This window comes from Mustela putorius, unplaced genomic scaffold (genome assembly GCF_011764305.1).
Source record: "Mustela putorius furo isolate JIRA1106 unplaced genomic scaffold, ASM1176430v1.1 tig00003901_pilon_pilon_pilon, whole genome shotgun sequence".
Classification (NCBI taxonomy): domain Eukaryota; kingdom Metazoa; phylum Chordata; class Mammalia; order Carnivora; family Mustelidae; genus Mustela; species Mustela putorius.
In genome coordinates, this window is record NW_025422049.1 from 8,153,740 (window position 1) to 8,171,532 (window position 17,793).

At 50.8% G+C, this 17,793-nt stretch overlaps 1 protein-coding gene across 1 annotated transcript; it reads right to left on the reverse strand.

The window, feature by feature from the left end:
- Nucleotides 1-2,697: 2,697 nt before the first annotated feature.
- On the reverse strand, nucleotides 2,698-4,820 carry SOWAHD (sosondowah ankyrin repeat domain family member D). Its single transcript, XM_004762078.3, has 2 exons — nucleotides 4,521-4,820; nucleotides 2,698-4,324 (listed from the first exon to the last, which is right to left on the reverse strand). Exons 1-2 carry the CDS (start codon nucleotides 4,656-4,658, stop codon nucleotides 3,269-3,271), a joined length of 1,194 nt encoding a protein of 397 aa, XP_004762135.1. The 5' UTR covers nucleotides 4,659-4,820; the 3' UTR covers nucleotides 2,698-3,268.
- Between the last annotated feature and the right edge of the window lie 12,973 nt (nucleotides 4,821-17,793).

Genomic DNA, 17,793 nt, shown 5'->3' on the forward strand with positions numbered 1-17,793 from the left:
ATTTCTGTGTCTCTTTCGGCATGATCTACGAGGCCCTTAGTAATCTGAGATCATCCACTTCTCCAGCTTTGCCCTTAATCACTCCCCAGCTCCCACCTTCCTGCCTAACCGGCTGACTTACATTTCCTGGTACCTGCTCTCTTCTTCCAGAAGTCCTCCTGTCCGTCCTCCTGTCCTCCCAGAGACTCTGCCAGGAGGGCCCCCCCCCCCTCCACCAACCAACTCCCACTCACCCCTGGAGCCTCAGATCAGACCTTACCTTCCTCTCTGGAAAGCCTTCCCTTTATCTTTGGCCTGGGTCAGGCCCCGCCCTGGTGCAGCACCGTGCCCCTCCCCCAGCTGCCAGGCTCACCTGCCACAGCCCTGCTTCTGTCACTTTTTCTTGTCCCTTGCTCCACTAGAACACAGATTTGCATCATCTGCCTAACTCCGTTTCGCTCCCCTGGAAAGCAGTTTCTTAGGGAATTCGTTCTTTCTCTTGGGGTGAGCATACCAGTCTTGCCTCAAAAAGCATACCAGAAATGCCAATGGCTTGATGTTAGGCATGGAGAGTTTTCAGCATGGGAGTTTGTCCCCTGCAGCCAAACCTCAATTTTACATGGAGGAGGTAGGCTAGGGACTATCACATGATGAGAACAATCTGTGGGAAGAAGAGCTGACTGCAGGAGAAATGAAGGAAAGTGCTTTCAGACCTTCCAGCTGACTTAGTTTTCTCGTTGGAAAAAGCAGGGCTGATGCCTGTCTCCGGTCCCCAGATCTGCTAATAGTTAAGATGTTTAGGTTCAGACTTTTCCCATGAAGAGGAGACCGCCGTTCTAAGTGTCCTTTGAATGGCGGGCAAAGGGACAAGCCACTCTTCCCTCCAAGCCAGGAGCCCGCAGACGCAGCCATTTGGCAGGAAGGCCCCGTCCCAGCAGTCTCCGCCAAGCCCCACCAGCCTGGGCAGCTGTCAAGGGCAACTGGTTGTGGGGGTTGGGGGGGGAGGCGGGGAGCTGGGAGGACTGGGGAGGGCGGGGCGCCTGGGTGGCTCAGTTGGGCAAGCTTAAGCATCTGACTTCCAATCAGGTCTGACTTCCAATCAGGTCCTGATCTTGGGGTCCAGGGATGGAGCCCTGCTCAGCGGGGAGTCTGCTCATCCCTCTCCCTCTGCCCCTCCCCTCTGGCTCATGCTTACTCTCTCTCAAATTATGCTTAAAAAAAACACACTATAGGGGCGCCTGAGTGGCTCAGTGGGTTAAAGCCTCTGCCTTCAGCTCAGGTCATGATCCCAGGGTCTTGGGATCGAGCCCCACATCAGTGCTCTCTGCTCAGCGGGGAGCCTGCTTCCTCCTCTCTCTCGGCCTGCCTCTGTCTACTTGTGATCTCTGAGTGTCAAATAAATAAATAAAATCTTTTGAAAAAACACTATAAAGTGGGCACAGGGATGGAGGGAGTTATGCCAAACGCTAATGCCAACCGCCAGAATGCAGGAACCTTTCTCCCTCCCCCTTTCAAACACTGAAGAAGTTCATTGAGAAGGAAAAGTCATTGCTATGTCACACTGTGTAAATTTGTTTTAAGGTGTAGTTCCTAGAACATGTGACGGGCTGAAAACATTGATAGGGAAGGTGTGGACCGTTTCATGGATGAGAAGAAACTAATGGGTAATTAAGGGAAGGTCAGAACATTTCGAGCACAGAGGCGGTAATAGAGGGGGCAAATGGGACCGCCAGGCAGAGATGGAAACCTGTATGGATAAGCCCAAGGTAATGTTTCTAGGCTTTCTGTGTTCTGTGATGACTGTTTCTTCCTGGTGTTCAAGGGCAGGGATGGGAGGGCTGGGGATACAACAGTCCATTGCAAGCATGGCCCAAGCTTCTAGGGTTACAGCACTATTTGAAAATGCATTGCTCTCTGGAGGACCTGGGTGGCTCAGTAGATTAAGCGTCTGCATTTGGCTCAGGTCATGATCCCAGGGTCCAGGGATCGAGCCCCGATTCAGGCTTCCTGCTCAGGAATCTGCTCCTCCCCCTGCCAATTCTCTCTTTCTTGCTCATACTCTCTCTCAAGTAAATAAATAAAATCTAAAAAAAAAAAAAAAAAGAAGAAGAAGAAAGAAAAAGAAAATGCACTGTTCTTTAAGGCAGGATGAATCCCTAGCCACCAACTGCTTTCCCTCTTTTCAGCCAAAGTCAACCCTCATGTATTCTATCCATTTCATACAATCTCTGAATGGGAGCCAGTTTCCAAACTACAACTTATATATTAGTTGTAATTAAAAAGCAATGCCCAGTATTATAGCCCTATCTTGGAAAAAGCGTCCTTGGGTGTGTCTTACAGGAGGGCAGAAGTCAAGGTAAATTATACAATTCACCACAAAACATCAGAAATGTACATTTGGAGATTTTTCCCTTTTACCACCCTTCTGCCCCCTACAGACAATTTGTCTAGGATGAGACTTGTGCTGGAAGCGGGACCTAATTGTCTAAAAGAGCCCAGGAGAAAGGCAAACTGTGCGTCTCTACTCAGAGCCAAGGTGAATGCAGCTCCTTCCAGCACGCCGCTTTGCCCGCTGTGGGAACGAGGTCCAGAGCCACCCCGACCACTAGCTCATGGCCATGGGTTGGTGAACTCTTCCCCGCGAATGTAGGAAGCTTCCGACACTTAGTGGTTAATGAAAGAAAAAAAAAAAGTCACTCAAAGGACAGCTTTGTCATGTGAAAAGAAAAATACCCCGCTTTAATATGCTTAAGAAGGCATCCGAGGTACATTAGGAAAAAAACCAGTAAATCCTGGACGTCTCAGGAGCAGGGTGGGGGAAAGGGTGACTCTGCCCGCAGCAGGAGCAGAGGCAAGCCTACAGGCAGGCGCGCCCCCTCCCTATCCGTGCTCTCCAGTCTTAAGTCATTCTTCTAGCAAGTGCTTCCCAGTACACCCGGAGCTTCGGCCTGCCCAGAAACGGCTCCTGGAAGCGCAACTTTTCCTCTCCCAAGCAGGACCATCCTCCTACCCTAACAGTGCCCTAGTTTTGGGACTCGGCCCCAGGACAACTGGGTCTTTGCTCTCTCTCGGTGAGGGTGTCCCGATCCCCAGGTCTCCTGGCCGGTGGCTGTAGGAGACCTGGGACAGGTACGCGTAACAAACCTGGAGGTGGTCCGCTGCTTGCAGGCAAGGCGCACTCCGCTGCGGCCGGAGCTGCCGCGCCTTCGGGTGGGGCCCGAGACCACCGGCGACCGAGGCCTCGACCGCAGCGTCACGGTCCCTCCGCGCTCTTCAGTCTCTGTCGCCCTCAACGGTCCTGGAAGAAGGGGAACATTTGGCGGAGAAGGCCCTGAATTTGGACCACCCGGCTGCCTGTATAGTTCTTCTCCTTGCAAGGCGACGCCGCCGCTCTCGCCGGGGTCTCCATGGAGCTCGTGCCCACCCAGCTCGGTGTCCGTCGCGGCGCCCACGCGGCGCCGCCGCTGCTGTTGTTGTTGGCGTTGATACGCTCGCAGCCGCCCGCGGTCTCCCAGTCCTCGGCCCCCGAGAGCTCCCGCAGGCTCTGGGGCGCGTCGGGCCGCAGGTAGTGACAGGCCCGGTGGCCGCTGTAGTCGCGGCGCGAGGGGTCGGCCCCCAAGGCGCCCACCAGCACCTTGATGACCATGTCGTGGCCCTGCAGGGCCGCCAGGTGCAGGGGTGTGAGACCGCCGCTGCCCGAGGCGCTCACGTCGAGCTGCAGCCCCCGGCGCTGGGCGAAGTCGTGCACCAGGATGAGCTCCTCGTGGCACCCGTGCTTGGCCAACCAGTGCAGCACCGTGTAGCCCGTGATCGGGTCGCACCTCAGCAACAGGGCGGGCTCGGCTTCCAGCTGCTCCCAAAGCACCTCAAGGCGGCCCTCGGCGGCCGCCAGTATCCACGCGTGCTCGTGGGGCTCCAGGCACAGCCCGCCGCCGCCCGGCCCGTTCGGCCCGTTCGGCCCGGCCGGGGACGGCTCCTCTGCGCGGTCCTCCGACGGCCAGCCGGCGGGGGCCGCCCCCTGCAGCCCCAGCAGCTCCCGCAGCTCCCGCAGCGCTCCCCGCCGGCGGCCGGAGCCCGCTGCCGGGAGCAGCATTGAGCCGTGGAGGAGGGGGTCCCGGGAGGCGGCGGCGTGGCCCCGGTACCTGCCCAGGGTGGCGGGGTCCACTTTCCAGGGGCGGAGCTGCGGGGCGCTCCTGGGGCTCAGCGCGGTGGCGGCGAGGGAGGCCTTGGGCCCCGGGTTCGCGGTCCCTCGGGGCTCGGCCATGGTCCTGCCTCTGCTGCCGCGGCGCTTCCAGGGTCGAGCGTTCGCTGCCCTTCCCGGGCCCCTCCGGGAGAGGAACTGGCGCTGGCGTTGGGGAAGGAAGCGGCTTGAGCAATTGGGCTCGGAGGGAGGGAGTAAAGGCGGGGAGGGAGAAGGAGGGAGAGACCCGGCGAGCCGAGGGAGGGCCCCGGCGCGGAAGGTGAGGGGCGTGGAGGGGTGGGAGCTCCGAGCCGGGTCCCCGGGGCCAGCCCCACTAGCGCCCCGCGGGGACCGACGCTACCTCCGCGTTCCCGGGTCGCGGGCGGCCCCGCCCCAAACGGCCAGGTGAGCCCCGCCTCCCTGACCGCGCGCGACGGTGTGGCAGGCGCGGGTGGGGGCGAGCGGGTCCCGAGCGCCCCAGGGCCGGGCTTCTCAGCATCCCCGCAGCTGCCGGGGTGAAGAGGCTCCAGGGCGCCCCCTCCCCGGCGGGCTGAGCTCGGCGGGCAGCCAAGGCCTCCGGGAGTGCGATCCTTGAGCTCCAGGGCGCTGGCTCCCCGCCCCCTTCCTTCGCCCTTCCTCTTATCTCCTGCACTTTGTCCCCGAGCAGCCTTTGTCCCGCCCCCAGCGTTCCGCCAGGCGGCCTGGGACTCGGGCTCCGGTGCCTTGTCCTTTGTATGGCCTTGACCCTCCCCACAGATCCTGGAGTCGCCCGGGATTCCAGCAGATGGACTTGAGACAAGGGGCCAGGCGGAAGCTATTGGGAGGGACTGGGAAAGGGTACTGGAAAGGGTCTTAGCTTCTTTCGCGCGGGTCCCCGCTCAGCCCTCTGCCCTCTTCTCCTCTTTAACCCTTTCCCCATTTGGCTCGAAGAAGCTGGTACAGGTGAATCCGCTGCCACGGGAATGCTCAGCCCTCTTCAGCCCTCAGCAGGCATGTGTCCCACTTGACTCCGTGAGGATATTTTACCTTATCCTGAGGGTGGCCTTCTCTTTGCTCTTCCCTTCCCTCAATACTCAGTAAGTGGTAGTTCTTGCCTCCTGTCCCAACCACGATAGGGAGCTCAGTTAGTGAGTGCCAGGGACCCTCGCAGAAGATTCTCGAGTCAGAGAGGGACACAGCCGTGATTAAGGTGGTGTTTAGGAAGAGGACTCTGGGAGAGGCAGACAAGAAGCCAGGATACTGTTCCAACAGTCTAGGCCAAAGGCTATGGGAGTTCAAGCCAAGTCAGCCCACTCGACTGGGCCCAAGTGTGACAGAAGCTATCAGAGACTTTCCTCCTTAGCCCTCAAATATTTTGTCCTAAATATCTTGAGATTTCCTTCATGACAGCCTATGCATTTGTAATTAATGTTTGAACATTTTATTTTTTTTTTAAGATTTTATTTATTTATTTGACAGAGAGACAGCGAGAGAGGGAACACAAGCAGGGGGAGTGGGAGAAGAAGAAGCAGGCTTCCCGCTGAGCAAGAAGCCAGATGTGGGGCTCAATCCCAGGACCCTGGGATCTTGACCTGAGCCAAAGGCAGATGCTTAACGACTGAGCCACCCAGGTGCCCCTGTTTGAACACTCATTGTGGACCAGACCCTATGCTAGATGCTTTATATATATGTTAACACTTTCCATTCCCCCCCGCTAAGTATTATTGCTGTCTCCAGTTTACGGAGAGGTTTAGTCCACTTGCTCAAGGTCACCCAGCAGGAAGTGGCAGAGCAGGTCTGTACGGCACGGCACCAGGTCTCTGTTCTGGCACTGAGGGAGCCCGAGGGACTGGCGTTCACTCAAGCCAGGCTTATCAAGTGCAGATCACTCACACAAGCCCCAAATTCCAACACAAGGGAGGGACTCTCCCCGACCTGAGCATATCTTGAAGTTGCCCTCCTCTTCTAGAATGTCCTCCCTCAGAGCTTCTGTCTATGGAAGTTCTCCCCATCCTTCAAGGTTGGCCTCAGCTCCCACCTTCTCCAGTGTGACTCCTCCAGCCCAGAGTGATCGCTCTCCCTCTCCCTCTGTTTCTCCCAGCCCAGCTGCTTGTCTTCCTTCTCCAGCCCCCAGCACAGACTGCCCTATGTCTTGTGGCTCTTCCCTTACTCTGACATGCCAGCTCGACTCTCAACTCTTGGATGACTGTGTCATACTATCCTGGTGCCCCTGGTAGGTGCGGGAGAACTAGCTGTTGCCTTGCTCTGGTTTGGCCGCCTGGGAAGCCGTGATTGTGTGTGCATGTGAAGGGGGGCGCTGTGTGTTGGTGTGTTGGGGGGGGTGCATCTGCAGCCGCAGCGTCCAAGCCCATGCCCACATCCCTGCCTCAGACCTCACCCGCGGGACCCTGGAAACAGCTCCCTGATTGATTTCACTGGTTCATAAAAAAGAAGATAGGGATCGCGTAGTTGTTTCCCTGAGCCAACTAGCCAAAGCCACCTCCTGGCCTTTGCTGACTCCTCAGCGACCAGGCCCAGGCCCAGCATGGGCCTCAAGCTTTCAGGCTTTCATTTTCAAAATGAACCCTGACTGACAAGCAGCTACTTCCGTTGCTCTGGAAACTCCCCTCCATAACCCCAAATTTGTAAACACCAAACCACACGCATGCATACACACTTCCAGAATATGCAAACAGCTGCAGCAATGTTTTTTTTTAATCAAAGTGCCAGCATGGAGAATGCAGGATGGAGGAATGCTTGGACTCTTAATTTTCCTCGCCACTAAGCAAGCAAGGACAGTACTGACCATCCCCCTCCAAAACGAAGATGCCCATCACCTTGAAGTAGCTGTCCCCTCCCAAGGGAGTAGGGCAGAAGTCGCTCAAGCCTTGTCTATTTGGGGTGGCTATTTGCATTTCAAATGCGATGCCTGTTGTTTCTTCCAAATAGCTTCTCTGATGTACTTGTGGGTTCCTTTACAGATCCTGGACTATTTGAACTCAAACTTCACGTTTCGTTGGTCATTTCTTCATTTTTCAGATGTGGTTTAACTGTCAGAAAGGATGGCAGGAGGCAGAGAAGCTTAAAGCCCAAGTGTTAGGCATACATTGAAACTCAGTCTCAGTGAAGAGAGGCTCGTGTATCTTACTAGAAGTCAGTGGGGAGTGATAATTGATCTGCAAAAATGTAATTTGCACGCAACTTATCAGGAACATGTTCCTGGGGGGAAGCCAAAAGCATATGCATCTTTGGTTCTCAGTGGCATTTGCCAGTGAGGCTTATGGATTTAGAACAATCCATGGCTGCAGAACAGGCAAGAGGGGAATATGTGAAATGGGGGAAGAAAAGTCCCTCAGCTTCTATACTCCTTGCTGATGGAGGGAACAGGAAACATTCTTGAGATTCTAGATCGGGTCTATATCTAAAATCGGGTTTCTTTCTTCCAGAAACCAGTGCTGATCTCATCATGTGACTCTCAATGAAGGAGAAAGCCATGAGAGAAAGCTCCTTTCCCACTGAGTGAAAGAATGTGTGGCTGTGTGTAAATGTGTGTGTGAGTGTATGCCTGAGTGTGTGTTCGTGTGTGTGCACACACTGCCAGGCGTAACTGTCTCTGGTTGTCATTTTCCCGTTTCCGAGTGTCAGGGCTTTACGAGAGGACACCCCTGGGAAAGGTTTAACGTTCTGAATACCTTTTCCTTGGCTGATAGAACAAATCACTTAAAAACACTTTAAAAACTCTTTCCTAGTATTGGAATTACTACCCCCCCCCAGTCCTTCAGTAAAGTGGCATGTACTTTCTAGAAAAACAGCTGTGAGCTTACTCCAGGAGTAGGGTAAGCTTGCAACAGGAGAAGGTGTTAGAACCGGGCTGACTTCGTGAACGATGGGACCAGGGATTTTTAAAATGGCTGAGGAGAAAGGGGCTTGCAGGGAGCAGAAAGAAATCTTTCCTCCCTGGTACAAACAAGAAACTTCCTAAAACTTGGGCTGCCGGGCACCTGGGTGGCTCAGTCATTTAAGCATCTGCCTTCGGCTCAGGTCATGATCCCAGGGTCCTGGGATCTAGCCCCTCATCAGATTCCCTGCTCAGCAAGGAATCTGCTTCTCCCTCTGCCTCTGCCCCTCCCCTCTGCTCATGCTCGTTCTCTCTGTCATAAATGAATAGAAAATATTTTTTTTTTGGAGGGATTGGCAAAGCAAGGTTTATTGAGTGATAGCGAAGTGATAGTTCAAAGCTCCCGAGGAGGAAGGGGACCTGAGAGGGTTGCCCTAAAAAAATAAAAAATCTTTAAAAAATTAGTAAATACTTAAAAAAAAAAAGACTCAGGCTGCAATAGCTTATCTGGATTCCACGTGTCAGGCATGGGCCCTGAAGTGTGACAAGAAAAAAAAAAATTCCAGGGCACATTATACTGCTCCTACTGTGACAATATCACATCCCAGAAAGACCTGAAGCATTACCATGTGGAGACACACGAGGGCGCTCTAACCCACTAGCGCTCCAGCAAACCAGAAAGGTCTTCCAGATGTCAACCTGGGAGGAAAGAAGCATTTGCAGGTCCTATGTCCATGTGGATTCAGGTTTTTACCCACGTGGCTCACCGTGGGTCCTTAAGTAGATGCGAAGAGGGAGGTGCTAGCATCAGGGCCTGTGGGGAGAAGGCCGGGGTGCCATCTTGAAGAGGATGGGCACAATCTGGAAAGAGAAGGAGGATGGTGAACAGAACAAAGTGAGGGGTAGGCTTCTGTAATATGTAAGGGTTGGAATAATAATCCCTTGTGGTTTTCAGAGTGCTTTCATCTTTCTTTCTTTCTTTGACAGAGATCACAGTAGGCAGAGAGGCAGCCAGAGAGAGGGGGGAAGCAGGCTCTCCACTGAGCAGAGAACCCGATGTGGGACTCGATCCCAGGACCCCAGGATCACGACCCAAGGTGAAGGCAGAGGCTTTAACCCACTGAGCCACCCAGGCGGCCCTGCTTTCGAATTCTTAATGATCACTTCAACCCAGGCAGCAAGACTGTGAGGTATGTGGCAAAGACAGTACTTAAATCCAATTCACACAGAAGACTGAGAAAGGTTAAGTGACCTGCCCAGAGTCACACAACTCAAAAGTGGTGGGACAGGGTCTGTGCTCCCTGACTCCATATCATGCTCCCTTCCTGGGATCTCTGGTGGGCCGAGGCAGCTGACAGCATCGTTCTGTAGTGCAGGAATGTTATCTGTGCTGCCTTCTGGCTTCTGTTTCTAATCCAGACAGCCCGTCCGCAAATCACCCAATGGAGCCCTCCTTAGTAATAACGGTGACAGCTTCCTGCTGGACCTGAGTGCTTGGGTGCCTGGCAGGTCCTGTGCTAAGCATTAAACGTGTGAAATCATACATGAGGGCTCATAGCCATCCTATTCCCAGCAGCCAAAAGCTCAAAACAACCCCAGTGTCCAACAGGTGAGTGGATAAACCAAATGTAGCAGATCCACGACGTGGAATATTATGTGGTCGTCACAAGGAATGAAATCATGACACATGCCACAACATGAAGGGACCCTGAAAACACGAGGCTAAGTGAAAGAAGCCAGGCACAAAAGACTGCATATTGTCTGATTCCCTTTATGCAAAATGTCCAGAAGAGGCAAATCCATAGAGACAGAAAGTAGGTCAGTGGTGGCCGAGGCTGGGGGGTGGGACAGAGACAGGAAAGGGCTATTGGGGAATGACTGCTGACGCGTGCAGGTTTCTTTCTGGGGTGTCCTTGGATCGAGTTCAGCGTCAGGCTCCCTGCCCAGTGGGGAGTCCACTTTTCCCTCTCCCTCTGCCCCTCCTCCTGCTTGTGCTCTCTCACTCTCTCTAAAATAAATAAATAAAATCCTTAAAAAAAAAAACAGACCTCAGATTAACGCTAATATAGCTATGCAAAGGTGTCATTCTGACCTTAGTTAATTTCAGCACTTTGCCTCAGGGGCTGTCATAGATGAGAAAGATACCAGCCACAAACAGAAGGCAAATTCCACTGGCTGGGCTTACTACATCATGATTCTCATTTTTCAATTCCACCCACCAATTATGTACCGGTTTTTGATAAAAATTCAGCTGACAAATGGTCACCTTTTCTGATGTCGATCATTTGTTCTTGCCAACCAGTCAGCATCCGTTGCGCTTTTGTGTTTTTAACAAATGTCTCCCAAACCCACAAAAACTCTACATTGGAAAGATTTTAAACCAGGGCAGAAAATTTCAGTCCCAGGTCTTTAAGTGTGCAGATACAAGAGGTTTTCTAGGTATGCAACTTAACGTCATTTTTGGCAATAAAACTACATAACAGTGAAAAACACATGTATCCCTTTTCCAAATGTCCTCTCAGTGTACTCAGTTTCCTTCCAAAGCGGTTACTTTTTCACCCATTGTTAAAATACCAATTAAAAAAAAATACCAATTTAAGGGGCGCCTGGGTGGCTCAGTGGGTTAAGCTGCTGCCTTCGGCTCAGGTCGTGATCTCGGGGTCCTGGGATCGAGTCTCCCATCAGGCTCTCTGCTCAGCAGGGAACCTGCTTCCCTCCCTTTCTCTCTGCCTGCCTCTCTGCCTACTTGTGATCTCTGTCAAATAAATAAATAAAATCTTTAAAAACAAACTAACAAATAAATAAAAAATCAATTTAACCTTGAATAGTTATATTGGATGTGCTTATTATTATTTTTTTAATGTTCACTGACTGCCATAGGATACCAGGGAAGAAGTCAGTAAATTTGAAACAGGTTATCTTTGTGGGAAAGGAAAGCGTATTTTTGGGTTGAAACTCTTTTAAGGACTTTGTCACAAAATAAACAGTCAGCCTCTGTGTGGTACCAAAGTGACAACGGTAGTATCATTCTCTACCTTGTTACAAAATAGAACACTGTAAAGATTTTACTATGTATCAAAAGATCTAGTTTCTGTACCATACTGAATGAACCCAGTAACACTTTGCATAATTCAGGCTTCAGTATCTTAGCTGAAACAGCTTGCCAACTTTCTCAGTAAACTTACCTTGAAACTTACCCCACCTTTTGGAAAAAGTTCCTGTCAAAGCAGCAGAACTGGGTTTCCAGTTTTTCTATAAGATATTTTTAAAAATTAGGGGCTACCTGACCAGTTCCGTGGGTAGAGCATGTGACTTGATCTCAGGGTCATGAGTTCAAGCCGCATGTTGGGCGAGGAACCTACTTAAAATTTTTTTTATTTATTTTTTTTTAATTTTTTTTTTTTTAAAGATTTTATTTATTTATCAGAGGGAGAGAGGGGGAGAGAGCGAGCACAGGCAGACAGAATGGCAGGCAGAGGCAGGGGGAGAAGCAGGCTCCATGCTGAGCAAGGAGCCCGATGTGGGACTCGATCCCAGGGCGCCGGGATCATGACCTGAGCCGAAGGCAGCTGCTTAACCAACTGAGCCACCCAGGCGTCCCAATTTTTTTTAAATAATAAAATAAAAAGATGCCTGGGTGGCTCAGCAGGTTGAGCATCCGCCTTCAGCTCAGGTCATCATCCCAGGGTCCTGGGATCCAGGCCCCCATCAGGCTCCCGCCTGCTTCTCCCTCTCCTCCCTGCTCTCTCTCTCTCTCAAATAAATAATTAAAATCTTTTAAAAATAATAAAATAAAATAATTAAACCAGTCACTTTTAAACCAGTCATGTTTTGATCAAATTACATCTTTCTCTTTATATCTTTTTTTATGGATTTATAGTAGGTTTTGGGGATTTCATTAATGAAACAGAACCTAGCAAATACAAAGCTGCAAATGTTAGAAACATTTTATCCAACTGTATAGCAAACTTTGCACACTATATCATTTATTCTAATACTCTGTTCAAATCTTCAGCAATGGTCTCTAGATGCCCTTCCAAAAGTATTTGCTGACAAAAGAATGAATTTCAATTTGTCTTTCACATGGATTTATTTTGACCAATTTATCTTTAAAAAATTTTTTTTTAATTTTATTTATTTATTTGAAAGGGGGGGCGGAGAGAGCACGCAAGCGAAAGGGAGGTGCAGAGGGAGAGGGAGAAGTGGACTCCGCGCTGAGCAGGGAGCCCAGTGTGGGATGTGATCCCAGGACCCTGAGATCATGACCTGAGCCCAAGACAGATGCTTAACTGAGCCACCTGAGTGCCCCTATTTTGACCATTTTTTAAAAATTTTGACCATTTTTACCATGATAGGAAAAATAAGTGTTTTCCCAAAGGGGTTCGTTTTGGCTTTTATTATTTAGCAAGAAATTCCAAATGAAGCTTCTAAACATTTATCTTTACATTTAGTGAGATTTAATAGGAAAATAAGATATTTGCTGAAAAAGTAGTAGAGATTATCTTTCTTTAAGAGAGATTTATACATTGGGGCACCTGGATGGCTCAGTCATTAAGCAGCTGCCTTCAGCTCAGGTCACGATCCCAGGTCGAGCCCCACATTGGGCTCCGTGCTCATTGGGGAGCCTGTTTCTCCCTCTGCCTGCTCCCCCTACTTGTGTTCTCTCTCTCTCTCGCTGTCAAATAGATAAATAAATAAAATCTTTTTTTAAAAAAGATTTTATTTATTTATCTATTTGACAGCGAGAGAGACAGCACACAAGCAGGCAGAGAAGCAGGCAGAGAGAGAAGCAGGCTCCTCGCCGAGCAAGGAGCCTGGACTCTATCCGCGGACCCTGAGATCGTGACCTGAGCCGAAGGCAGCGGCCCAACCGACTGAGCCACTCAGATGCCCCAATACATAAAATCTTTAAAAAAAGATTTATATAGTTATTTGAGAGAGAGAGCATGCAAGTGGGGAGAGGAGTAGAGGGAGAGAGTCTTTAAGCAGACCCCCGTTGAACACAGAGCCTGATGTGGGGCTCAAGCTTACCACCCTGAGATCATGACCTGAGCCAAAACCAAGAGTCAGGCACTCAACAGACTGCACCACCCAGGTGCCCCAGAGATTTATTGTTGTGTTCTGGATACCCAGTTTTTTAACGTAAATTTACAAAAAATGAGGACATACAAACAGAAAAGTGCATAAGTGTACAGCTTGATGAATTTTTACAAATTTACCACCAGCACCCAGATCAAGAAACAGAGCATGAGAGCACCCAGAAGTGTCCTTTGTGCCCCTGCCCTTTCTTTATACCTTTGGTTCCTAGTGCTGTGTAACGAATCACCCCCAAACTTAGTGGTGAAAAACAACCATTGCATTACGCTCATGGATTCTGCTAATCACGATCCCTTCTCATTATTAGCCAGAATCTCGAGGCAAAGTATACACTTGCAGTGAGTTTGTAATCAACAAAGTGGATGTTAATTATCTGCTTGATATTTTTCTGTTTCCTTCTTTTTTGTTGTTGTTGGCTGATTTCTTATCAGAATCAATGTGTTCATTGTTGCTGTTACTTTATAATGGGGCAGATAAGAAGCTCACACTAGGACTGGAGATGAATCAGTTCTGCCATTTTCTTTTTCCCCTTTGTACTTGTGTTCTTCATATTATCTTCATTCGGGCTGTGGTTCTGTAGGCATCCTTTCAAGCCACTTTTCCATTTGGGGAGGACTGGTTTAGTTAAAACCAGATGGTATAATCTGTAAATTCACAACCCAACACAGAAATTGCAGAACTTTGCAGTAAGTTAAAAATAAAATGAAAGAGGGCTGGCGTCACCATCCATCTTTCTGCGTCGTGGAATTCCTGTTCCTCAGGACACCCATCTGGGACCATCTCACAAAGGCACTGGATGAGGGTGCCAGCGCCAAGCCACGTATTGTGTACATTACACTTTAATTTCCCTTGTATCTTTGTCACCAAAGAAATTGACATAGACGTTCTCCTACTTTCTTCCCACACCTCAGTGGGTCATCTCGCACACCCCGCTTTGGAGACCACTGGTTCACTGCACTGGTTCCATTTTACAAATGAGGCAACTGAGGTACGGGCAGGTGAGGCACCTGAGTCAAGGACACAGAGTTGGTAGGTGATGGAGCGAGGAATCAAACAGGTCTGTTTGGCTCGGTTGACCCTGCTCCTTCAGTTATGAGCAAAAGATTCTGGCTGACTCAGCGACACAGTTTCTGGTTTCAGATACCAGAACTGTGAACGCTGGAGCTTATTTCCTCAGCTAAGGCACATTTCCCTCCAGGTGATCTAGGACAGAGTGGGGGTTAGGATTAGAGAGACGACGTGGGGGCATGGTTGGAATCTAACTCCCAGTCCCTGGGCGCTTACTCTTTGCAAGACACAGACCTGAGCACCAAATCCTCCTCGCAGCCCTAGGAGGTGGGTCTGAGTGTTGTCGCCATTTCACAGGTGACAGATGGATTAGGGGGCCACCTAATGCCACACCAAAAACGCAATGACTCCAAAATCTGGGCTCTTAACCAACGTGTAGTATTGCCTCTAGACTGTCTGCCTCCTAGATAATGCGGTTTTAGCAAGCACACAGTAAGACTTAGCAACATGCCAGGCGCTGTGACAGCTGCGTACCATGTGCTGTATCTTATTGAATTCAAACAACAGCCTCAAGAGAAAGGAACTCATTTGACAGATGCAGAAACTGAGGCTTGGAGAGGCTTGGCAGCTTGTCCAGGGTCACGGGGCCGCTAGCACGTGGCCGAACTTCTCCCAGGCTGGTGTCCCCTCCATCATGGCCTTGGGTGGGGGAGTGGGCGGAGTCTCGATAGAGCCAGCCTGTCCTAGGGAGCCCACTAACAGTGCCATCAGCATCTCCTCCCTGAGCAGATGGAATCCAGAGAGGCCTAGAATGGCTGTGGGCTGACGCCAGTCCAACGGGAGATGAAAAGAGATTGCGAGATTAGAAGCATTTCTGGAAATTCAATACTACTGTGGCATCTCAGCACATGATTCATTTTTTAAAATCTTACTACAGTATCTGCTCATGACAGATTGGAAATTAAAAATAAATAAATAACTCATCTTTCACTACAGATCGTTTGAGAAGCACGAGTATAAACAAATCCTAAGCACCATCCATGCGCATGGTCTGTCATTTGGGGAGCAGGAGCGGTCAACTCCCAGCCAAGGAATGACTGGATTCATCCCACGTTGAACCTGATGCTGAGGGTTTGTGAGAGACAATAAGGGCCTGACCCTGTTCCTCCTGGGGGTTCGCCAAAGAGGAGGAGGCAGTTGGGTTTGGATGATCAGAAGATGCAGTGTCATTTTTATTTTGAGGGCTCACTTGGTAGTGCTCTGATGGCCATCCGTCAGCAGAGGGCCTCAATGTGCCGTCCTCCAGGTCCACACATGCCACTGTGGTCCTCAGCATTCCTGGGCACTGCCGTCTCCCCAGAGACAGCTGGCATGACCCAGTTAACTGGGACTGGACAGACAGCAGGAATTAGGACTGGATGGTTAAGTGAGTTTTTAGGGCGCTAAGTGCAAGGTCCAGGCACGTGACCAGACTCCAGCTTTTCCCTTCCACCTTCTGCCAGTGCAGATGCTGCCATCCCAGCTCTGCCCACTCCGGGCCGCTCTGCCCGACTGCTCCAGTCCTAATCGCTCGCCCCCTCACAGAATCCTTGCCATCTGGAATACCCAACCCAACATGTGATCATATAGTAGCTTGAATGCTTCTCAGTGACTTATGTTTCATTTTTGCATCTTGGGGAAAGGTCCCCAAAAGCAGGCACAGGGGAAAAGGCAGTCAGAACTGAAGCATGGGGGGTGCCTGAGTGGCTCAGTGAGTTAAAGCCTCTGCCTTCAGCTCAGGTCATGATCCCAGGCCTGGGATCAAGTCCCGCATCTGACTCTCTGCTCAGCGGGGAGCCTGCTTCCTCCTCTTTCTCTGCCTGCCTCTCTGCCTACTTGTGATCTCTGTCAAATAAATAAATATAATCTTTAAAAAAAAAAAAAAAGAACGAAGCATGGTGAGAGAGGACACGAGGGGGCTGCCCAGGCATCAGAACAGGCATCTAGGGGCGCCTGGGTGGCTCAGTGGGTTAAGCCGCTGCCTTCGGCTCAGGTCATGATCTCAGGGTCCTGGGATCGAGCCCCACATCGGGCTCTCTGCTCAGCAGGGAGCCTGCTTCCTCATCTCTCTCTGCCTGCCTCTCTGCCTACTTCTGATCTCTCTCTGTCAAATAAATAAATAAAAAGAAATCTTTAAAAAAAAAAAAAAAAGAACAGGCATCTAAAGTCAGGGCTGGTTCAGCAGGAAGGGTGCCCCCCAGGCAGAAACTCAGGGTGCTGTGAGCTACTGATGGCCCACTGGCCTAGAGCCTGGGTCAAGGCTGAGCCTAAGGTTAAGAGGGTGGGACAGACAGAGACATTCCAGTCTCTGGGTCATAGGCCAGACCTATGGGTCATAGGGTCTGGGTCATAGGCCAGACCTGAGCCCGCATTGTTCCTTAGCCTGGCATTCAAAGCCCTCCACGATCTGACCCTATTAAAATGACGACAGTTAGCATCTGCTGAGCAATGCCGGTGTTTATGTGCATTAACTCATGGAGTCCTCAAACTGGCCTCACCGGTAGGTTCCATTATTATCTCCAGTTTACAGATGGGAAAATTGAGGTTCAGAGAAGTTAAGAGGTCACCCCAGGTTGCACAGCTAGCATGTGGTGGAGGTGGGATTCGAACCCGGGCCGTGTGGCTCCAGGACAGATGTTTAGCCGATAGCTTATACTCTGAAACATTTGCCTTACCATCACAACGAGCCTTCAGTGCCTTAAACTGAAGGAGTGGCTGCAATGTGGAGACCTCAGACATGGGAGAGGCTGACAGGGGAGAAAATTCTGGTCTTGGAGACCTTTCCCGGAGGCACACTCAACTCTGCCCTCTGAGCTTTGTGTTTCATGGTGGCCCCCCTGGGAGATGGTGCCTGCCTCTCGAGTGAAGTGAACGAGGGAAGATAGTTCCTGGTTTGGGCTTGTGGCATCTTCCCAAATGACTCAGGGCCTCCAAGCCTTGGCCTCAGCATTTCAGCGGCCCCTGGAAAGGCTGAGTTCACGTGAACATTGTTCTGACTCAGGTGGGCAGGATCTGGTGAGATCTCAACGTGCAGAATTTTGGGGTTTACTTTGTATCATACTTAGTTGTCATTTGTCCTGGCTTGGAGATTAAGAAACAGGGCCTATCTCTGAAACTAATTATATGCTGTATGTTAATTAATTGATTAAAAAAAAAGAGAGAGGGTGCCTGGGTGGCTCAGTGGGTTAAGCCACTGTCTTCGGCTCAGGTCATGATCTCTGGGTCCTGGGATCGAGTCCCATGTTCGGCTCCCTGCTCAGCGAGGGGCCTGCTTCTCCCTCTCCCTCTGCCCCTCCCCTCCCTCATGCTCTCTTTCTCTTTTTCTTAAGTAAATAAATAAAATATGAAAAAAAAAAACAAAACAAAGAAACAGGGCCTGTGCCTTCCATGGCCTTGCGGAAACCGTACTCTTTTCACCTGTCGGTTAGGGCAGGTGTGGACAGTCTCTCACAGCTGCTGCTAAGAGCATGAGCTCTCTATCGGATGTGCTGGGGTTGGGTTTAGGTTGGTGAAGGGGGCAAGGAGGGCCTCGAGCCCAGCATGGGGTCTCAAGAGAAGACACCAACCCTGGGTCAGCTCCTGCAGGGAATGGCAGGCGCCTCCCACAAACAGGCGGGGAAGGGAGAGGAAGAGAGCTTTGCAGCAGACCCCAAGGCCATGGCTAATGGATTTG

Bases quoted from the DNA above. Each gene is read 5' to 3' on its own strand.
- SOWAHD (XM_004762078.3), bottom strand. From the start codon at position 4,658: ATGCTGAGAAGCCCGGCCCTGGGGCGCTCGGGACCCGCTCGCCCCCAC. The intron at 4,325-4,520 runs GTAGCGTCGGTC...CCCCAACGCCAG, and splicing joins CGCGACCCGGGAACGCGGAG to CGCCAGTTCCTCTCCCGGAG.